A 23,510-nucleotide genomic window follows, 5' to 3' on the forward strand; every position below is an offset into this window, starting at 1 on the left:
CTGTCAATTTCTATGGTGAACAAAACTTTAACAGATTTGGGGGTGGCATGGAAAGAACTCTACCATGGGAAAGAATCATAAGCTTCTTGAAGATGCTCGTGTTCATCTTTTAACTTATCTACAATTCTATTTGGGCAGGTAATGTATAGTTTCTTAATAAGTTAACTTAGTTTTAGTTTTCACTAAAGTGTAAACAGTTTGATGGATGATGATTTTGGTCAAGTGGTGTAGGTCAACCCTGTGTCTCGATTATCTGTCTCTTGTACTTAAGCACATGAATGATCCATGAAAGACACTGCTAAAGGTACAAGTGATTTTTTTTACTTTTAATTTAATAATGATTTGGATAAATGGCAGGATGAAGGTATTGAAAAGGTTGTGGAATTTATGGATGCATACTTCATTAGTCAGGAGAATTTGGATTCACTAATGCTCATGTCCAAGTTTCAAGTAAATAACAAGTTGTGGTTTTTTATTCACGTGCGTTATAAATTTATAATTATTATTATATGTGTAGGGGAGGCCGAATTTACTTGAGGTTATGCAACTTGCTGTGAAAGCTGCACTTATAAAGGCGTACAATAAAGGAAGCAAGACACGGGTGATACCAAGAGCAGATTTGATCACACTTCCATGCATTAAATCTTTTTTACATGATGACCTATGAATTAGAAAAATGGAATATTTACATATTGTTTATGATAATCTTAGTAAATATCCTCAATTCAGTTATTTTATATCAGATAGTCAAAGTTACTCATTTCTTCCATTTTTTCCTTCAAAATTTTTAAAATCTGTGAAACAATCTGCAAAAAGTGTTGAACTTTTATAGCTCTTGTATGATACCCATTTGTGCTTCTTTGAGGTTTGTGATTTTTCTTTTTGCAGGTGTTTTGCTTTATAACAACAGGATCATGTGATATCTGTGGAAGCATACACTAGAGGGATTATATAATTTGGTTGAACTGAAGAGGATTGAACAAGAAACTCACCTCATGGAGGTTTAATCTATTATCTTTTTATGATTTCTTATACTTTTCAAACATAGAATTCATAACAAGTTAGTATGTTATATTTATTCATGAGTAGCTATGTGTCGTTTGGTTTAATTTGAGTCCATTCCTAACTTGAAAATATTGATGTGCTTAACTGCATGCAATATCAGTGACCCCCAAAAAAGATTGGATTCTCTTTCTATTTTTATATTTTCTAATTTTGTTTTGAACATAGTGAGTTGTATAGTTGGTTGCTAAATGTATCCTCTCAAGTAAATAGTCTACCTCTTCTAATCACAAAATTGCCAAAATAGGGAAAGGTATCTACCAAACTTCCAATTTTTTTGAATTTTTAATATTATAGTGAAATGCACGAATTTTTATAGAAATGTTTTTGTTTGACCATTTAATAAGCGAGTTTTACAGTGGTTCCATTGGCAATACGTGGTCATTTGTGTAAAAGGTTGATGCATTTTTTGTTAAGTAGTTTCTGCTATCTTGGAAAAAAAAACGAAAATAAATCTTTTTATAAGCTCTATACGTGTGACCATGGTTTTTTTTTGAGTAAATTACACGAATGGTCCCTATAGGTTAGGGTAATTTGCACGTTTGGTCCCTAACTTATTTTTTTAACTCGGAAGGTCCCTACTGTTTGTTTTTGTTACGCGCTTGGTCCTTATCTTACCTAAAAAGATTATTTTGCCCTTGATTTTTTAATTTATTTAAATAAACACACCCCTAATCCCACCCCCTCACCTACCCCATCATTTTTTCCTCTTTAAATAATAGTCTTTTTAGATAAGATAGGGACCAAACACGTAACAAAATTAAACAGTAGGGACCAAACGCATAACAAAAAAAACCATAGGGACTTTTCGAGTTAAAAAATAAGTTAGGAACCAAGCACGCAAATTACCGCAAACCATAGGGACCATTCGTGTAATTTACTCTTTTTTTTCCTTATATTTTGTAATTTTAGGAAATTTGTGCCATGAAATTTAATGTGTTTGTTACAACCTATGTTTTCATCATGTATGATCGATCAAAGCTTTCAAGACTTGACTGGAAGTATATTATAATTAACAAAAACGCCCTTGATTACACTTATAGCTCTTCAGGTATGCCTCTTCACGTTTTTGCTGTTTGTGAAATACCAGATATATCTTTGGATTGATGATATTATTATTGTGTATGTGTATCATTGTTTAGGGATAGTTCCAGAACTATCTGAAAGTATTGATGTTTGACAAGGTATGGTGTACAAACATGATGATATTATTATTATGGGGATTACCTAGAATGAGAAAGAAATATATAAATATTGGCTGCCTTTCTTTGTGTGTGTCGAGTATTGAACAAAATAGGGCTGCAAAAGTACGTGTTTTGTTAATACAAAAGAGAAAAGGAACTTCATCAGGTGAATGTGATGTGCGTGCAACAAGAAAAAAAAACAAAACATAAGTCGTACATCAACAATGATGTGTGGAATCTACTCACCATCCCACCATACTACTAGCTGCACCTAACTGATTACCTAGCTAACTTCACTCATCCATTCCAACCTTGTGCCAACCAGACACTACAACGACACTCTTATGGCCCCACTCTCGGTCAACATCTCATTCTTCATATCCTATTCAGTTAACACTCTTTATATCTCCATACAATAGGCAACCCACTTACCATTAAACCTACCCCACTTAATTCCATGTCACTAAGAAAGTCAAAAGTCAAACTGCCACATCATTAACTTTCAACCCTACTCCTTTTATTTACCATCTACCCCCTTAAATTACCCCAAAATTACCCTTTAACCCCTTTTTCAATTAACTATTTTTTCCAGCAGTTGATATATTATAACAATGCCATCTAATACTATGATAAAATAGCAACCAACTCCATTTTTTTCTTACTATAGCATCGTACTTTAAAAGTTGGTTGCTATTTTAAAGTATGATGTCCTAATAGTAGATGAGTGTGTGGAAAAAAAATATATCATTTTACTTTTACTATGTTTCTTTTCATGAACTTGCATTTATTCGTGTGTTGAGTAGGAATCAGTTGTGACAATTTAGTAATTACATATCATGGGTTCATGAGCCTTACCAATTGTATTTTAATCTATTTTCAGTTGGAAGTTAAAGGATATTTGAAGAGTTCTGAAGAATAACAATGTAATGATCATTCAGTTTCATTGTTGATTCCAATTATTTATGTATATGGAACCTATCCAATAATAAAAAAAAATTGAATTTGTTGTAATTTATTTTTGTATTGGTAGTTACAATTTTTATATTAATTAAACAACATAAATTAACTTGTTTTTTTTTACGGCGAACTTCAATTTATGAAGTTATACTATTTAATTTAAAACAAATATAACAGTGTAACTGTTTAGAATGATAATTATTTTTTAATTGTAAGTAGTAATTACCTAGATATAAATGAAAATATAAATGAAGTAAATTTAAAGTTAAATCATATTAATGTTTTAAATATATTAATTGTATGACGCGATTAAGCAGTATAGTTAAAAATACATTTAACTTTTTTAAATTAACATCGACAAAATGTGAAACCATGTTCTTTTTTAAGTAATATTAATTAATGGTGTTTTGACAATAAACCAAACTAAAAAAAATAATGGCAAATAGTGATATGCATATTTTTTGAAAAATAATTAAGTATTGTGTGATTAATTGTCGATCAAACGAGGCAAAACTTCTAAATAATTTAAGATATTACGGTTATTTGGAGTTAGCATTATGAGTGATTAATTGCAATTTGTAAAGAGTGACATAAATGGATTTATCAGCATTTAAGAATTATAAAAACTCAAAAAATATGAATGTAAATTGGTTAACACTTAATGAATTTTACGATTTGATCTGATAGCCGCAAGTAAACTATTTAGAGAAATTAATTAATCATCGCCCATAAACAATTCGTCGCCGCTGCTTTGCGCGGGTAAACGACTAGTATATATATATATATATATATATATATATATATATATATATATATATATATATATATATATATATATATATATATATATATATATATATATATATATATCCCTCTCTCACAGCATGCATGCAAGGTGAAACATGGACATGACATATGTATATACTAAAAAAGAAAAAGAAAATAATCATAAACTTCAAACATATATTTAAACTACTTACACTTAAGGAGAAAAACATCCAAAGAAAACTACTTAAAGTTCATTTTCCTATCGAATCACTTAAGTAGAGTTATGTTAAGTACCTTTTTGGTGAAGTAAGGAAAGCCATGGAGGTGTTCATATACGTTCAATTAACAAATTGATTTCTTCCCATTCACACATAGCTTCTTTTCTTCTTCGATTATCCTTCCCCTAATCTTGTTTGATTTCAAGAATCAGTTAGTACTTCTTACAAAATGGCGAACTCGTCATTTTATTTTATGAGGATTCTTTTTATTTGCTTTTTCTATGGGGTTTAGTATTTATGAATACTCTAACTAATTTTGTTTGTTTATAAAAAATAAAGTTCAATTGCCTATTGTTGCATGATATTGAGAAGAAATTTTGGTGATTTTTTGTTTTAAGAGGGTTTAACAATTAGATGCTTAAAATGCATTTGAAGAAAAGACGTTTTGGTGGCTTCTCTTGCTTTAAATGCATTGAACATAAGGCGTTTTGGTGGCTTCTCCTACCTCCTTTAAGTTCACATTTCATGCTATTATTTGTTTATTTTTTATAAGCATACGTTTGTACATGTTCATCATCTAGATCCTCCTTAATGCCTTATTTCTCTACTTTAGCCTTCATTCTTCATCATTCAGCTCCCCATTTAACATGGCTTCTTCATCATCCAACTCCTCCTACGGCATTACTCTTTCACCATCCAACTCCTCATTCAACAAGCCAAATCTAACCCCTCAAGAATATGATTCCGAGTTGGCATTTTTTTACCACACCCAAATTGATAAAAAAAAATTGCTCTAATTGTAACAATAAACTTTAAACACACCAATTCACATTAATAAATGTGGTTTTATAAAAACTTTCAAATAATTATTATTAGAGTTCACGTTACAATCATAGTAAAAGAGAAAAGGATTTTACAACATTCTCTTATTCCATTGTGGTCTACATTATCGGTGCACATTGGCTTCTACTCCCATGCCTAAGTATATAGCACAAACATACGTCCGAAGACTTGTGAGCTACATGGGTTTAACCAAGTAAAATACTCCAATACACATTTTAAAACTCTTATAAATATATAACAAATCATAAATGTTCTCGTATAGAATTTCACATATAATACTAGCACAAAGCTAGTTTCCAACACAATCCTAACAAATATGGGAAGTTGACCGCACAAAGCTAACTACATAACTTAGCCCTGGAAGAACAAACCATTTTTTTCCACATAGGTAACATAACTTAATTTCTGTGATTTCCCTCAAAACCTTATAGCTTGTTGCCTTGATTCCCATCATAGGAACCATATAGCAATGTTTACCCTTATGGGACTCGGTAGCTATATCACCCCTCATGGGAAATTTATAGCTATATTTCCTCTTATTGGAAACTTATGTCGAGTTCCATTACAAGGACTTGTTGGGATCCATGCTGGTCATGTAACACACATGTTTCTCGCTTGGCATAGTTATAGAATTTGTATGTACGTTAGACTACAATGGTAATCTTTTATGAATAAACTAAAGAGCATTATTCACACACACACACACACACACACACATATATATATATATATATATATATATATATATATATATATATATATCAAGGTTGCAAAAATCGTTTGACGGTAGCTCGGCGGTGGACTAGGGTTAGGAGATTAATCGATTAGGCGGAGATTAATCAGAGGATTAATCGGCTAGACGGAGATTAATTATTAAAAAAATTATTCAAAAATTAATAAATCTAAATTTAATCATAATAATATAAGTAAATAAGCATAAAAGTTTAATAAGTACAACAAATTATCATCCAAAAGACCAAAACAAACATACAGGTTAATAATAAGTTCAACAAACACACCAAATCATCATCCAACAAGTTCATAATAAGTTTAAATAGCACAAAAATAAAACATATTATCTTCTAATCTTCTTCACACACTTCCATTATTTGAACCCCATCCGACTCTAGAAGTCATTGTTACATTTTAACGATTTTGCCCTTAAAAAGATTTTAAATTACATTGACTTGTGTTAACCGATAAGGGCACCTAGACCCGTCTTTGACTGACTTTGACCACGTCCGATATATAGTCTGATTTGCTATAAATGTCGATGGTAGAGGACCGCCAAGTGCTTAGGTGTCGATTAATCGGCTGTCTAGGCCGATATTTGCAACACTAATATATATATATATATATATATATATATATATATATATATATATATATATATATATATATATATATATATATATATAGTGTGTGTGTGCATGGAAATTGGACAAATATTATGTGTATATAATATTTGTGTAAATAAAGAACGTCTAAATCTGACTCCGTATGCAGAAGTTATGATTTTTCGAAGTTTCGGTGCGATAAAATACAGTAGTGTGCCACACAAAAATCAAAATTAAAATCGGCTGATTGTTAGCCAAACAATGTAACTGAGACTTGAAGATCTCATAAATACGAATTTGTCAATATAGGGACAGTCGAGAACGGATTTCATATGAAGGAGTTATGATTTTCGAACGGATTCTAACAACGTAATCTCTATAAAAATATGAATTTAAAATAGAATAAGAATTAACTGTTTGAGATCTAAAGAATTGTTGTGGTACTTGGAAATACCTACGAGTGGATATAAAGAATGTCGAAAACAAAGCTTGTATGCGAAAGTTATGAGTTTTAGAAGATTGAGAATTTACCTACAAAGGTGATGACGTGGCACCACCCGGTGGGTGCCACGTAGCCTTGTCGGACGAGCATCTCCTTCAGCATACCAAGCAACGTGACCTAATAAAGTGATGACACGTGTCAACAAATGAGAGGATCCAACACGTTACGGCACGGTGCGCCTCTAACCACGAAGTGGTGCGTCCTCATTTAGAGCCTATATATAGCGGCTGAATTTCACTTCATTTCTCACACTTTTCCTCCAAAACACTTCCATGTGCTCCCAACTTCTCAAGACCTAATTTTAGTAATTTTCAAGTGTTATTATAAAAGTTGTAGAGCATTAGAGAGCCTGGAGAAATAGAGCTTTCAATTTCGGAGTTCTGCCCACGTAGTTACCAGTTTCTCACTAGAAAACTCTGTAAGTTAAGCTGCATTATATGCTTTAAGTGTAACTTATATTTATATCGTAGTTGTTATTATGAACATATAAATAAGATTTATCAATGATTCCAAATCATATTACTAATTGATCTACGTACATGAGTCTAGGCTAGACTTAGTAATGTGTTTAAAATGGATTTTTCCAAACAATATACTATGTATAGCAAATAGATCTTAGTTTCGATATAATCTTATCTGGTTATTCCTTATTAGCTATAAAGCAGTATCCATTTGTGATTATTGATAAATCTGAAATACTCTTATTATAGTCTCAAAATATAAACATATACTAAAACTGAGTAATATTTATCAAGGTTTTCAAGATCGGGATCCTACCTATGATCGTTTTTGGGTTTGCAAGATCGGGATCAAGATCCTAAGATCCCACAAAATACAATATAATTTTAATTTATAATATTTAATCATGAAAAATATTTCAAACATTTAATTTTTCATTCAAAAGTTATAAAAACTTCAAAACATTAGTGATAAGTGACAAAAAAATGATAAATGGTAGATTGATAAAGGGTAAAAGACATAAAATGGTAAAAAAAACAAAAAACAAAAAAAAAAAAAAAAAAAAAAAAATCAAAGGAAGGTAGGATCGGATCTCGATCCTACGATCCTACCTGCGATCCTACCCCAAATATGATCATTTTACAACCCGTATCGTTTTTCATACCTAAGATCGTAGGATCCTATGATCCTACGATCAGGATCACGATTTTAACAACTATGGTATTTATATTTAGGTTATTTAAAAGGAAAACCGAAAGTATTAAGCGAAGCGCTGAATCATATGGAACTCTTTTACCTTTAACCAAATGAATGTGTAGTTACTTTCAACAACATAGTTATAATAAAAGTATTTCTCAAAATTAGTCGTTTACTATCTATAATTTGTGTTGATTTTATATATTGAATTATAATAATATCATATGATTAGAAAACTTTATTTAAAGTAGAGTTCTTTTATTATAGCGTTGTTTAATTAAAAATAAAGATTTATAAATGATGAATTAGTTTGAAGTTGGTTAAATAACGAAATAGTCTCATAGTTGGGTAATGTGTGAATTAACGCGGAGCGTAGTAATCCTCTTCTTGTTAGACAACAAGAAATGGTGTGTCTGATTTGGACAACCAAAGTAAGATGACATTACGTGATTATTCTAGATGGTCTTGTGAATTACATTGCTAGTGTGGATTTATAACCCACAAACATAGATAAAATGATATATCATATTTATCAAATACTTCGAATATTAATTGTCTTTAAATGACTTACACTGGCCAATGACTTCCATAATTGTGTAGTCAAACAGTTGCTCAAACGATTTATCAGGTTAGATGATTCTTCCAGATTATCATTGAACTAGGATTTGTGAGAATCAGTTGGACAGGGTATGTATGGGTAAAGTGTCTTATAGATATATATCTACGCCGGATTTACATATTTATATTGTTTGAAAATGTTTGTTTTGCATGATTATTAATATAATTTAATATCATTAAGTCATTATGTGCTTAAAAACCTTATGTATCTCACCAAGTTTTTCCAAAACTGACCCACTCAATTTATATGCATTACAGGTTGCGGGACTAAAGTTGCTGGAACTTAATTAGAATGTTGAGTGAAATAAGAGATGAGTATGTAATAGTTTTCAGGATATTAATTATGACATCCTTGATATTTTAATATTACGAAACAATGTTTGATCTCAAAATGTTTTATTAAACTGAGATTTTTCGCAACAAAAAAACTCAATATTTTTAAAACGTAAAAAAAATGTTTTAACTGGTTTTGAAAATGAGAGATGTCACATGTCTCGAAATTGTGACTTGTTGCCCGCCACCCCTCCCGTTGGGGTAACACATATCCTTAGTAACTATGTCCCCATTCTAGGACCTATTACTAAGTTCCAACCTTAGGGACTTGTAACCATGACCTATCATAAATATTCATAATCTATTTCCTATTACTCACCCACGAGTACCCCATATCCTCAATCATCACAAAGGCATTTTATATCATTTTCACACCTAGTTTTCTATAAAACTTCTACATACATTCATACATAAGTTTGTGCTAACATTTTTCCATAAAGCTCAAACCATAATATGCTTAACTATATCTAGAGTACCCACCTTTGGAGTACAATGTGTTCTAAATCACATAGAAGACATTTCACGGATTTTTAGTTTTTACATGTATAGCTTTTGTATAAACTTTTGATACACATACACACCTATAACTTTTATATAAAACATTTTCATTTATCATAGTTTAGATAGACAAATGTTTCATAAAGGTAACCTTATTCGGGTATATCACGTCGACAAGATAATATAAAACTGACAATTAGGCGCAGTTCCATTTTATACATTATCGAATAATGGTAACCTTATCTGGTTGTTGGAATCGGTAAAACCAAAGAATGCATGCCCAAACCATAATTCTTGTGTGGTTCAAATATAATCCTAAGGTATTCATGATTCCCCATGTTGTTGGAATATTCCTCCAAACCCAATGTATACAATCAATGCTTCCTAACATTCTAGAAAATATATGTATAGATGCATGTGTCGCATACAAAATTTATATGTCGCTCTCGGTCGGTTTACACAAATATCCTCATCTATACATCTCAATTACACACTCACAAAACAGATCTAGACTTTCACGCAAGGTTCTTGTAGACATCTTAAGTACTCATCACAAGCGTCAAGAACTATCCTATATGTGATTTTATAAATTACAGATGTACACTTCTACTCTTATAGTGATATGAAAATTTTAAACTTTCTTATCAGAAATGATTATTTGGATTACAATGTTGAATCAATTCAGTGAAAAAAAAAAAAAAAAAAAAAAAACCCTGAAATTTTGGAACATTTTAAGAGAACCATTCAAACTATCGGTTGCGTATACAATTGAATTTTAGAAGCTTTTATTTTGATACACGTGTTTTTGTAATCTATATGACTTTATACATTGATTATAAATTAATAGATCCACCACATGTTATCATGTTCACAGCTTGATCTAGATATTAACTTTTATATGACACAAAAAAAATATTTACATCAATAAATCAATAATCATTACAAACAAAATCAATATCTCTATCAACATTACTACAATACACATGTAATATTACTAAAATCCATGAGCATAATGATATATATTATGAAAACAATTCCACTAAAACAAACCCTTGTAAACATGTGAGTCATTACAAACAAAATCAATATCTCTTATCAACATTACTACAATATACATGTAATATTACTAAAATCCATGAGCATAATGATATATATTATGAAAACAATTCCACTAAAACAAACCCTTGTAAAGATGTGATGGTAACCAAATGTTTTAGTGGTAAAAACTTTTTAAAAAATTCAAAATTTTCATAATATTGAGCAAAAAAAAAAAAAAAAAAAAAACGGCTGACTGGTTAAATTCTTTTTATGAGAAGTTTGGATGACTTAGATGAAATATATACTAATAAACTTTGTAGCTATTATTTACTGAAGTTGTCAATATTGTAACTAAAATAACCAAATTCCAAACAAAAAGTTCAGAATTTTCATTACAATTGAAGATTTTTTTTAATGTTTAAAGTTAAATATATTAAAAAGATTTATAATTATAATAAACTAATCATAAATATTGTTACTATTTTTTTACTATTTTATATTTTTAGCAAGTTTGGCAAAGGTGTCTTAGAGTTAACAGAAAAAAGGTTATGGAAATGGGGCACCACCAAAGAAAGTTGTTAGTTTTGCGAAAATCCAAAGAAAGTTGTGAAATTTTTAAAAAATTGGTTTGCTGCTTCACTTTCAACTTTCAAGTTCCATCACCGAAAAAAGGGCAACAGGTATTGTGCTTATTCTCTGCGAATTTGGCGTCAGATTAGGGATCCATCATCCCGCTTTCATTTTCATCTCAAAAACCTAATTTCTACCATAAATCTTCATCTCCATCCAACAATCACCATCACCACATGTAACAGGATTTCTTCCTATCAAATACCACAAACAAAATCAGTGAGACAGAGACATGAAGCGATGCTTTGGTACTCCAGGGATCGCAAGCGGCCTTGTCTTGAGGATTTTTCAGTGCTTATTTGCTTCTGCTTCTATCGCCGTCATGGCTGCTTCTTCCGGTTTCTCTAGCGCCACCTCCTTCTGGTCCCTCCCTCTCTCTCTCTCTCTCTCACACACACACACACAGTTACTGCTCTGAAATGGCGTATGCTTGCCATGAATATCTGTATTTCTACAGTTTGATGCTGTTACTTCTATTCTCATTTCCTTTAACTGTTTTGTTTATAATTTGGCTTCGATTACATATATTGTTTCGTAATTTCTAAAATCTATCATGTTTCCATACGAGGTCAAATTTAATTACAAGGATTATGTTGTCTCAAGGAATTCTTCAAGTTTCATCTAACCTCCTTGTAACAATTTAGGTCATCTCATCATATGATTCAAAACGGATATAAGTACGAATTACATGAAAAGCTTGAATGTACCCCATCTGTTGAGATACTAGAAATGAAAATTTCTAAATTATTTATAAGATGTGGGGTAAATTTCTGGATTCAATACAGTACCAAAAAAACGAAAACAACTATGCCTTAGTTTTTTGGCTATAAGATTTTTTGTTGGTGAGAACAATTTTATATCTATAAACATGCTCTGTAGATTTGATTCATTGTAAACAATTGATCACTTATGTTTTAAGGCTGATGAAGGTCACAAGTTGCTTAAATCCTTGAGAAGTTTCAAGGTTCTTTTAAGATTTTTTGTTGGTGAGAACAATTTTATTGTTTGCGTTCATTGATTCTAATTTGTGGTGTGTTATGCTTGAAATGTTCAGCTATCTAATTGCAGCAATGGGACTACAAGTTTTATGGAGCTTTGGACTTGCTTGTCTTGATATTCATGCTCTAAGGGTTAAAAAAAATCTCCAGAGTCAAATCTTACTAAGCCTTGTTATTGTTGGTGACTGGGTACGTATGTCATTTTACTTACTTTCCAAGATTTATAATAGGAATAAGTTACATTTTTGGTCCCTCGGTATAAGCCGATTTGCAATTTTGGTACTCATTTGGAGGTTCTTGTAATGTTGTTGGTCTGTGTTCCATGCATAGCTGATTTTTTCGATTTTGGTCCCAAACATATAGTTACTTTACTTGGAACAGGGACGAAAATGTTACAAAAAGCTTAATTAATGGCCAAAATTGAAAAACGTAATATTTTGTGTTTTATTATTATTCAGGTGACTGCGATACTAGCACTTGCAGCGTCATCATCTTCAGCTGGAGTGATGGTTTTGTTGGACAGAGACTCGGAGTATTGCAAAGTTGACCAGCAGCTGTCGTGCAGTATGTTCCAGATCTCCATTGCTTTTGCGTTTCTTGCTTGGTTTCTTCTTGCTATTTCTTCTCACACTGTTCTTTGGTTGTTGGCATCCCTTTCTTCTTGATTTTTATTTCTCAACTCAAACTCTAATTCTATTCTATGTAAATATATAAAAAAAAATTCACACTCTTACTTCTCCATTCAAATCCCATTCCTCATAAACTACATAAATTGCTAACGTGTTTTTTTTTTTTTTTCTAAATATCTACATCCTAGTGAGGATGACGATTGTTAAATCATGATGTTTATGGAGTATAATATTCGTCATTCATTTGACTTTTTTGAAGACAAAGTCAATTACGACGACATTGCAGATTGCATGGAGACATTATTGATATTGTGGGCTGGGCGTATAAGAGTCAAACATCTAACCTAACTTCTGCATTAAATATTTGACTGCCAAATTTATTTGAAAACTAATAATATAGTTAAATCATGATAATGTAATTTTGAAAAACGACCATTATACTGGGAACTTATTGTTAACCTTCTGGACGGATTTAATATCGTTCCAAAAAAAAAAAGTGAGACGTGACATAGAAGTGTTTTGGAATACGACATATATAACCCTACTCTTAAGGATATCAGGCCCTGTTTGAAGTATATTTCATTTTCATTTACATAATCACTTCCACACTTTTTTCTCCACACTATGAGGGATTGAGGGGAGATGTTTGGATTCACTAAGAATTCCTTAAAAGTTAAAATGGCAGTGGATAATGCTCTTGTTACATGTACTTTGTCATTGATATGTTTTTCACTTATGTCAGTTCTGAATGTCATTATGTGGGTATAGAGCTGGAAATGACAGTTTTTCAATTTGACATCATCTATTTTGTTTATGTGGTTGTTATATTGCGCACATGTTTTAAAGAGTCCCTATTTTGATTTTTCCAACAACCAATTTCTACCATAACAATGAACGAAATTTTCAAATTTTGTCCCTTATGATATAATCAACGCACGTTACTTGGATCAATCTTGTTTGTAAGTTTTTTTTTTCCCACCGTTAAATTTGTTCAAGAGCCTTGGTTACCAAGGCAAATCCAAACAAGTTTCCCTACTTGCAGCAAAGAAACTCTAAACAAAAATAAGATGGCAAAAACTTGCATAATTCACGTTTTCATCAAGTAGAGAAGGCGTTTATTAATTCCATAATGAGGTTTTACAATTACATCAAGATTTCATTTGAACCCTAAAACCACAATGTATTCAATTTCAACTCTAAAACCGCATGTTGCCCGAAGCCCAAGACCCGATGCTCTCAAGTCACACAGAAGCAATCAGATTTCACAACTCAACACTGTCTTCATCCAAACAACCCAAAAAGAGCCCAACTTCACAAACAAACAAACAAAAAAAACAATAACTAAATGCAATGGAGTCTAATTATAAACACATGTTACTCAACACTTAAACCAATTTTTAGCAGATAAAACTCAAGAAACCTCAAATTCACATTTTCATCATAATTGCAAAACAAAAATAACAACAAAAACTAAAAAGCAAACATTACAACCGTCTACGCATACGCCTGACATTAGCATCCCCCGACTCCGCCGCCGCTGCTGCCGCCGCCACAATCTGCGCCGCCGACGTCAAATCCAACCCAATAATGCTACTCCCGCCGCCACTCCTCTTCCTACTCAACCCCTCACCGCCAGACCTCTCCTCCACCGCCGCCGCCGCCACTGTTTCCAGAAGCTCCGATAGCAACGAAGGGCACGTCTCTTCTACATATTTAAACCCTTCCGTTCTCATCACCACTACAAAAACCAAAAAAAAAAAAAAAAAAAACATCATTTTATATGAATACTTTTATTTACTTATTTATTTATCTATTTTATTAATTGATATAACCTGAACAATGACACCGGTCAGATCAACACGCACCTCCTAAATTTGCTGCAGCAAATTTGAGACAGATGGCTTTCAATTGAGCACATCGATGTTGATCAGCAAGTGAAAGAGTTGTTGCCACTGTTTCAGTGTTGACTTCTTCACATAATTTTGCTTCACATAACTGTTTTAACCGATCCAATCCAAATCTATCAGCAGCAGCTAACAGATGTTGGATCATGTTTGTTGATGCCGTGTAAATTGACGACATTGACCCTGTCGTTGTGCTTTCTTCTGCTTCCGGAAACGTATCCGAGTATATAAACACAAGCATAGCCTGACACAAAAATTTATTTAAACTTTCTTTCAGCAACCCTTGATTCTTAATCCAAAAAAAGGAAAAAATGGTCGAGTGGCAAAAGTGTAAATACCTTGAAAATTGAGGGTTCGATGTCTTTTAACTCTACTTGATCCATATTAGGGTTTCCAACGAGACCGAAGAATTGGGCTCTGAAGACTGGGGAACGGGCTGCAAGGATTAGTTTGTGGGCCTTGAAAGTTTCTTGACCAATACGAAAAATGATGTCACATCCGGTTTCGGATTCTAATAAGAATTTGAGATTTTGGCCCATGTCAGATGGTGGAATGGAAATGGTGAAATGTTTGGGTCCCTCAACTCGGTTTCTCACAACTCCAACTGTGCAATGCATTGAAAGGCAATCGTCTTTTAGGTAATCTGATGTTTCCAGACTTACCCTTCTAAAGAAACGCTTGTAACCCCTGAAAACCAATTTCCAATTCATTCTTCAGAAGCTTGTTTGTGTGAAGATAAGACATAAGTAAGTAGAACAACAAAACCAGTGTTCTTGGATCTCAAAAGCATAGGGAGTAGAAACTATAACTATTAGTTATGATTTTAAAATCTTTTATGCCCAATTCTATGCTTCTAAACACATACATGATACAGACCCATGTTGATTGAACTTATGAACAATTCAATTCAGCATATCTAATGAAAAGTATTTGAGTATATTCATAGTTCATCCAATTGAAAAACTAGGTTAGTATATAATTCATAAAAAACAAGGATTTATATCTATACATACCACATGCTTCCTCGGTACTTCAAAGTATAAGGCCCACTCTCCAACGCCCGATCAAAGTGGCTATGAACTTTGTGTTTACCTTTCCCACTCTGATCCAACAAAGTAAGCTCAAACAACGCCCTAACATCCGTACCATCGCTCGCCAAAGCTATGAACACCGAAACGTACATGGAATTATCCTCCAAATTCTTTCCATCTGGATAAAAGTAAATCGCCCAATCGTATCCACCTACGGTGAAGGTATCGCTGGATATGTATTTACCGGCACCCATCCCTTTAGCGAGGGAGTAGCCTCTAATTGTGAAATCATGAGACCCATTCACCGACTCGTTTATCGACTTAGAGCCCGAGGAGATCCCGTGATCGAAATTATTGACAAGCATTTTTTGTTCTTTTAAAACCCTAGCATAGGAATTGGTTGGGAATTGGGAATTTTTTTTGAGGGATTGGTTACAGGTAAAGGAGCTGGATTATGAGTAAGTGACGGATAAATGGATTTTGGCGTTGGCGTCCAGAGGGACGAGGGCGGAGATTGGTGGCGGAAGGGCGGAGGAGGTGGGTGAGGGTTTGAAAGAAAAATGAATATCCAAAATGGAATTGGGAAAATGAGAATGATGATTGAAGCTGTGGGTGAGTACGTGTTTGATGCTAATAATTTGGTCAATACAATATGACATCACTTGCCTACCTTCCATTCCATTCCATTCCATGCTATATAGATTAACTTGGTTAATACCCATGGAAATCCACGGTTGATAAATTGAATAGAATTATAATTTTTATTTTGTTTGTGTAATAAAAAATATATCAAAGTTTACAAAAAATGAAGAATAGTGATATTGTAATTTACATGAATAAATGAAATGCAATAAAGTGTTTTAAATTGTTTGTTTAATATGATGGATGAAATATTATTTTTTACAAGTAAATAAAATATGGTACAAAAACACTGTTTATAAATTCTGGAAAACTTCTTTATAAACAACATTGGAAGTTTGATTTGTGAGGGTACCGTCCTTATCTAAAATTAATAATTTTAATCAATCTCTGCTTTGAACTCTAGATAAGGCAACATACAATTGCCCATGTGAAAACACTGGATGTTTGAGAAACAAACCAACCTTCGATAATGATTGTCCCTGACTCTTATTAATGGTCATTGCAAAACATACAGCCAATGGAAACTGTCTTCTTCGGAATTTGAAGGGAATCTTCTTTTCTGATGGAGTTAAAGACATTCTTGGAATAAAAGTACGGTTTCCAATATTAGTTCCAGATATGATACGCGCCTCAATAACACGTTTGCCCAATGATATAACCTGGAGTCTTGTCCCATTGCATAAGCCATTTTTCTGATCAATATTTCTCAGCAACATAACTGGAACACCGATTTTTAAAACTAACTTATGGTTTGGTAAACTTGATACCTTTAGACCATATAAAACATCAGGTGAATATAAATTTGCATCAAACTGATCATGGACAAATTCAGATTGGCATATACTATCTGAACTTAAGTATTCAACCTCATCTCCTGGAAACTTCGATAACAAACGATCGTTTATTTCCTGAACGACTTCATTCTTTGGAGCAAGTATTGCTCTTTCTTGAAAATAACTTGTATTGTTGTAGTTTTCCAAAATTGAAGGATATACAAAGTCGATTAATGAACCTATAGGATCATGTGGATCATCAATGAGAATATCATCTGGAATATCAATAACTGTTTCACCATCGTTGATACCACCAAGTTTGCCTTCTCTTATATCCAACAACCATTCTGCAAAATCTTTGATTTTTTCTATATCAGATTGATCCCTTCCAACAGTTAGCCTCATGTTTTTTGTTAATTTATGGATCTTGCAATGTTCCCATAAATATGAAGAACTTAAAGAAGCATTAACAATGTTTTGTCTACTTCCACCAGGAATAACAGGTATAATCTGTCTGAAATCTCCTCCAAAAACAATAACTTTCCCTCCAAAAGGAATATCTGAGTTGCTAGAATTTTCAGACCTAAATACATCTTTCAAACTTCGATCTAAAGCTTCAAATGCATGTTTATGGACCATAGGAGCTTCATCCCAAATTATCAAAGAGGTTTTTCTCAATAACCTAGCGAGGTCACCATCTCGACTTATTTTACAAACATAATCCTCTGTTAGTTCAAATGGAATTATAAATCGAGAGTGTGCTATTCTACCTCCAGGCAATAATAATGAAGCAATCCCACTTGAAGTAACATTTAAAACAATATGACCATCACATCTAATAGCTGCAGATATTGTCTTCCATAAAAAAGTTTTACCAGTCCCACCATAACCATAAACAAAGAAGACACCTCCTTTATTTTCTTTAACTGCACCCATGATATCAAGGAAAATGTGACGCTGCTCATTTGTCAATGCAAGAAACATACGATCAAACTCAGCCTTTATAACAGGAATGTCATAATCTAGCTCCTCAGTGATAAGTCGATTGTTTGAAGAAGAAACGGAATCTACATCTGGGATAGGCATGTTTTTATAATTTTTGAGAGTGGAATTGTTCCTTAGTAAAACTTGTTCTATCTCGAACAAAGTTAAGTTCTTAAGTTGATTTTCATTGAGTGATAAGTCTGGAGGATAAAGAGCAAATTAATTAGAATTATGATTAACAATTTTTATTTATAATTAAAATAATAGTTAATGTATGTTTAAAAATAAATAATTGAGTTTTTAAATAAATAGTAATAATAATAAAACTTTAATACCTGGAGATTTGAATCTCTGTCGTTGGTTATAAAGAATTCCATCTGCTAAATATTCCCATGTGTTTTCCCAAACAACCTCCGGTTTAGACATACTGTTACACATCAATAATGTAGCAAATAAAAATCGTAGGTAAAAACCAGATCCATAATGACTTGCTTCTTTGATTGCATCGATGTATTCCTTGTCATCATCCAAGAGCCCAAGAGCATAACAAGCATCCCTAAAAGAAGAATATAGTTCACCATTTACTGTGCAGATTTCTTCAAATGATTTCGGACCTTTGACCTTATTTAACAAAATTCTTAAGAAATAGGCTTCCCCTAGATTAGGTAAAACCGAATGAATTCTACCAATGCACTTTCCTACTTCCCGTGGCTTCCAAATCCTATCACCGCGTTGCCAAACAAACTTTGTAGGGAATTCAACATACGTAAGTTTCCGTGCATCACTGTTAACTGCATTACACTCCATCCAAGCTGTGAACATTGAAGAAGCAACAGAAGTTTTGTCGAGAACATTGTCAATATCATCGTCTTCCCCATAAACAATTTGTTGTTGACCAGACAGATGAAAAGGCAGTCTAACCACAGAAGGATACCTGTAATGAACATCATATTTAAAAATTCACCATGATGCTTCACAGGCAGATAGATATCTACAGTCGTAATACTCATTGATTTCATCGACCGTATCATTATTATCACATTCATTATTGCTTTGTTCAACGACAACTGTAGCTCTATCAGGTCCCTTGTTTATGTATTTAAATAAATATTTTATAGAAGACCCCTGATTGTACCATTCAACATTAATATGTGCTTGATATCTTCTCAATAGATACTTGTTGTATAGAACAACATTTCTATTATCCAAATGCACACCCGATTTTTCAACAAAATGACCATCGTTTCTTCTCCTATATAAGGGAAAACCATTTTGATCAACAGACGTATGGTTACAGAATTGCTTTGGAAAGTTTTTAGAGCATTTTCCGTCCACCATGCATGGGCAATTGATATTCTCAGCTCCACATGGACCATGAATCATGAACTCATTCACAAGTGAATACAATTCTGGATCTTCATCTCTGTTTGGTATCTCGGCGGAAATCATTGGGTCGATAAATTCAACAGTCGGTAACTTGTATTCAGAATGCATAAATAGACATATATGACTATGCGGCAAACCTCTTTTTTGAAATTCTATTGTATAAACAACTGCAAAACATTTTGAACAAAATAAAATTGTAATAGACCGTAAGAAAAAATATTAAAAAAAACTTAAACTTTTATGGATTATGAATAAAAGATAATTCAATTACCTGCTTGAATAATGCCGAAAATGTGATTCTCCCTTAGGTCTTTAATAAATGCATCAAGCTTGATCTTGAACATCCTACATAGTATATCAGGTCTATCTTCTGGTTGAAGTGAAGTATCCTTAAGAAACCTTTTAACCTCAGGCCATTTGGGATTACACGTAAAGGTTATGAATAAATCAGGATATCCAAACCATTTACAAAGCGACATGGCATCCAAATAGTTTTGCAGCATATAGCGCGCACCACCAGTAAAGGATGAAGGTAATATGACACGTTGGCCGATGTTGGAGATATTTGTATTTCCTTGAGCTTTTTGGTTACGTAAATTCTCATAAGAATCACATCTTAGAACATGTTGTTGCCTGCGTATATAATACAATCTCTCACTTTCAATCATAGTATACGCATCCACCAAAAATTGTTGAAATAACCTTTTTGAATTTAAAATTAGTGAGAACGAATGATCCCTGTCTTGAATTCTAAAAGCGAAAAATCTCTCATTGTACATTTTGCCCGCTTGTTTTTTGTAGATGTAACACCTCTATGAAGAATATCAACGCTGTAACCATCATCACCATATGGAAATAGTAACGGATATTGGAGAGGAAGATAAGAAGGATGCAATTCACTGATACGTTGTAGAAATCCGGATTTCGTTTGAACAACAATATCTCTATTTTGAACTGAATCAGAAATGCCACCTACAATTAAAGCAACAACCTCAGAAGCAGTTGGTAGGTTATATGTCCTTCCATCTCGATCCCTTTTTCCAATAACTCTTAACTTCACATCAACTTGAGGATTTTTCTGAAAAACATCTCTTACCATTCTATAAGACCTAACCAAGACATTATTTGAATCTAACATCACCTTCAAATATTCAATAATATCATTATCAATGAATGTAGATTGATGCTTTTCCCCACTAAAAAAATTGAATATATACATAATATTAGTAAAAAAAAGATAAAAATATAAAAATTAAATATGAATAAGAAGTTTGAAAATATACCCAAAGCATTTTTGTCTATTTGAATTTTCGTTCTCGGTATCATAAATGTATAACTGAGAGAATTTCGGTTGCGGTCCATTTGGTGGTAAAAGGCTTCCAATACTATGATAATTTTGGCCACCAAGTCTGAAAATGTATGGAGCATTTCCTTTATTAATTGAAGAATCTATTTTACCACCCATCGACGTAAAAGAAAACATTGAATTGTAACGTCGAATGTTTTTCATGAAGTTTTTGCTTTTAGAATCTGTTAGTCGAAACATTTTTTCATAATTTGGTGGTGGTTTCTTTAAATCTGGTAGTTGAACCTTGCCATAACCACAACATAATGAATAATTTGTGTTCCCTTTTTGTTTTCCTCTAATAGATTCATTTTTCCATAACTTTGCATGACATGTTTTACATACAACAATTTGATCACCATGATCCAAATATTCTGTAAAAAAAAAAAGGGTATAAGTAAACTATTTAAAATTTTAAGTTTATAAAATATGATATTTTATTTGTAACAGAAAAAAAACAGGTATACATAGTGATTACCTTTGGAAATACCAACTATTAGGTTATCAGTAAGGACTTCATGTATATTTTCTACATCTGTTGTCAAGTCAATCAATGGAATAGGAGATAAATCTTTCAACTTTCTTTCTAATTTATGACATCCTGTACTTAACTTGATTGATGATGAAGAAGCAGTTATTGTAGATGCATTTCTACATGTAACATTAACTGTAAAAAAATAACGATTATATATAAATTTATTAGAAAGTGGACTAAAGTAAGTTTTGAAAAAAAAAAAAGTTATTACCATTTGAAATGTTAGATAACGGAGTTCTAACATTTATATACAAAGAAGATGAGTGTAGGGGTGAATTTTGTTTTCCACGTGATTTATATGGATTCACATTTTCATTTTGATGAACAATCTCTTTTGATTGATCTGTAAAAGAAACTTGTTATAAAAATGGAAGACATACGTTATAAAATATAATTAGAATGTAGGCAATAATATAAAATGATGATAAATCATTTTTTTTATATAGGTAAATGTAGTGTAAAAATTGAAAAATAAAATAAGTAAATTACAGTTATCCGTGTTTTTGAAACAGTTGAAGCAGATGGATTGAGAACACTCGATTTTGTTTTCATTTTCTTCGATTTCTTATTATCCAGATATAATTTTCTTTGTCTTCTTTTCTCTCTTGCTTGCAAATAGTACATATTATGGTTTGTTTCTGCATAAGAAATAAAAGTATATGATATAAAATGTAAAATAAAAAATAATTGAAAGTTGGTTAACATTATATTTTTTTCGTAATAATATATAATGAATAATAATAGTGAACAAAGAAATGTACCTTTGTGACCGTTATTAACAAATACCACAGATGATGAATATTCAGTGGTCGATGAAGAAGGCAATGTATTTGCTTTTTCTTGTTATGTCAATATAAATCATATTTATATGTTATTAAATGATCTATTTAGGCGTTAAAATGTTTGTAATAAGAAATTTATAAATAAATGTTAAAGAAAAAACGTACCATTGTTAGCTGAAGTAATAACATTTGTAGTGGTTGAAGCTTGTTCGATTGATATAGTGGACAAGTTAATGTTACTTATATTATCTAAATAAAAACTATTTAATTTTCTACTCTTTTTAGAATTAAACGACTTTATGATATGTCTGCAAAATAAACAAATAATAACAATTAATTTATAAAATAAGATGAAACTTAAAAAATATAATCATTTATCTAAATAAAACCTAATTAATTTGTAAGTCGGTCAATTATTGGTAAATAAAATATAAACAAATAATATTTATATTAAACAAAATATAATATAGAAAATATAAGATCTAAAGCAACATGATGATTTTGACATATATTTGCAATATTTTTTTATATAAATAAAACCTAATTAATTTGTAAGTCGGTCAATTATTGGTAAATAAAATATAAAAAAAATAATATTTATATTAAACAAAATATAATATAGAAAAGATAAGATATAAAGCAACACGATGATTTTGATATAAATTTGCAATATTTTTTATACAAGTTTGTAAGTGGAACCATCCTTATAATTTGGTTGCATTTAAATTTTTTTATATTATTACTAAATAAATTTAAAACATAATTTTTATCATTTTTTTTTTCAAAATGTTTTAATCAACCAATACAATAATTCAATTTTATTTAATATTATAGAAATGCATTTACACTTTTGTATTAAAAATGAACCGTAAATTAAGAATATATGTACTTATATTATATAGTTTATTTTTATTTATAAATCTTAAATAATAAATTTGTAGCTATAATATCTGTGGTTACAGACAAATTATACATTTTGGGAAATGGGAAATGTAATCGGCACAAACAGAAGCAATCCTCCTCCCACCCATTTGTAACTTTACCTTTCTGGATTTGAAGGTTAGAGATATTAGATGAATGGTATTTATAAATCCAATATTATTGCCCTAACAAAATCGTTATGATTCACCACCCATATTGAAATCTTTATCATCCCGATTACAGTAAGTATCGTTCATTCATGTGTTTAATTTCTAACATTTTGTTTTCATCTATCGATTTCTTATATGTATGTCATCAACCGAAGTCGATTACATGTATATGCTACATATTCATTTGTTTTTTTCTTCCTTCGTTTATCTAGTTCGGGTATCCACTAATATCTATTTAGAAAATTTTGCAATTTCGTCGTATTAGTT

At 31.6% G+C, this 23,510-nt stretch overlaps 3 protein-coding genes across 5 annotated transcripts; 1 reads left to right on the top strand and 2 right to left on the bottom strand.

The window, feature by feature from the left end:
• Window positions 1–11,064: 11,064 nt before the first annotated feature.
• On the top strand, window positions 11,065–12,882 carry LOC145008043 (CASP-like protein 5B1). 2 transcript variants are annotated; one of them, XM_078966658.1, is made up of 4 exons: window positions 11,065–11,193; window positions 11,329–11,506; window positions 12,198–12,330; window positions 12,600–12,882. In XM_078966658.1, the coding sequence occupies exons 2-4, from the start codon at window positions 11,376–11,378 to the stop codon at window positions 12,804–12,806; spliced, it is 471 nt and encodes a 156-aa protein (XP_078822784.1). In that variant the 5' UTR covers window positions 11,065–11,193; window positions 11,329–11,375; the 3' UTR covers window positions 12,807–12,882. The 2 variants fall into 2 exon arrangements, with proteins under 2 accessions (XP_078822784.1, XP_078822783.1); XM_078966657.1 differs by having other exon boundaries at window positions 11,093–11,506.
• A 1,266-nt stretch (window positions 12,883–14,148) lies between these two features.
• BPM3 (BTB/POZ/MATH-domains containing protein) lies at window positions 14,149–16,358 on the bottom strand. Of its 2 annotated transcripts, none has more exons than XM_078969356.1 (4): window positions 15,688–16,358; window positions 15,013–15,361; window positions 14,636–14,918; window positions 14,149–14,508 (listed from the first exon to the last, which is right to left on the bottom strand). In XM_078969356.1, the coding sequence occupies exons 1-4, from the start codon at window positions 16,068–16,070 to the stop codon at window positions 14,255–14,257; spliced, it is 1,269 nt and encodes a 422-aa protein (XP_078825482.1). In that variant the 5' UTR covers window positions 16,071–16,358; the 3' UTR covers window positions 14,149–14,254. The 2 variants fall into 2 exon arrangements, with proteins under 2 accessions (XP_078825482.1, XP_078825483.1); XM_078969357.1 differs by having other exon boundaries at window positions 14,378–14,508; window positions 14,603–14,918.
• Window positions 16,359–16,727: 369 nt separating this feature from the next.
• On the bottom strand, window positions 16,728–20,158 carry LOC145009421 (uncharacterized). The gene is made up of 4 exons (XM_078968117.1): window positions 19,762–20,158; window positions 19,111–19,657; window positions 18,440–19,038; window positions 16,728–18,304 (listed from the first exon to the last, which is right to left on the bottom strand). The coding sequence occupies exons 1-4, from the start codon at window positions 20,156–20,158 to the stop codon at window positions 16,728–16,730; spliced, it is 3,120 nt and encodes a 1,039-aa protein (XP_078824243.1).
• Between the last annotated feature and the right edge of the window lie 3,352 nt (window positions 20,159–23,510).

Source organism: Lactuca saligna, chromosome 8, assembly GCF_052625555.1.
Source record: "Lactuca saligna cultivar CGN05327 chromosome 8, ASM5262555v1, whole genome shotgun sequence".
Taxonomy (NCBI): Eukaryota; Viridiplantae; Streptophyta; class Magnoliopsida; order Asterales; family Asteraceae; genus Lactuca; species Lactuca saligna.

Coding starts and splice junctions, on each gene's coding strand:
- LOC145008043 (XM_078966658.1), top strand. CDS start 11,376: ATGAAGCGATGCTTTGGTACTCCAGGGATCGCAAGCGGCCTTGTCTTG. Junction 11,507..12,197: donor TCTAGCGCCACCTCCTTCTG/GTCCCTCCCTCT, acceptor TGAAATGTTCAG/CTATCTAATTGCAGCAATGG. Junction 12,331..12,599: donor TTGTTATTGTTGGTGACTGG/GTACGTATGTCA, acceptor ATTATTATTCAG/GTGACTGCGATACTAGCACT.
- BPM3 (XM_078969356.1), bottom strand. CDS start 16,070: ATGCTTGTCAATAATTTCGATCACGGGATCTCCTCGGGCTCTAAGTCG. Junction 15,362..15,687: donor AAGTACCGAGGAAGCATGTG/GTATGTATAGAT, acceptor ATTGGTTTTCAG/GGGTTACAAGCGTTTCTTTA. Junction 14,509..14,635: donor TGCTGCAGCAAATTTAGGAG/GTGCGTGTTGAT, acceptor TGGTTTTTGTAG/TGGTGATGAGAACGGAAGGG.
- LOC145009421 (XM_078968117.1), bottom strand. CDS start 20,158: ATGATTGAAAGTGAGAGATTGTATTATATACGCAGGCAACAACATGTT. Junction 19,039..19,110: donor ACGGTCGATGAAATCAATGA/GTATTACGACTG, acceptor TGTTCATTACAG/GTATCCTTCTGTGGTTAGAC. Junction 18,305..18,439: donor ACAGAGATTCAAATCTCCAG/GTATTAAAGTTT, acceptor TTTATCCTCCAG/ACTTATCACTCAATGAAAAT.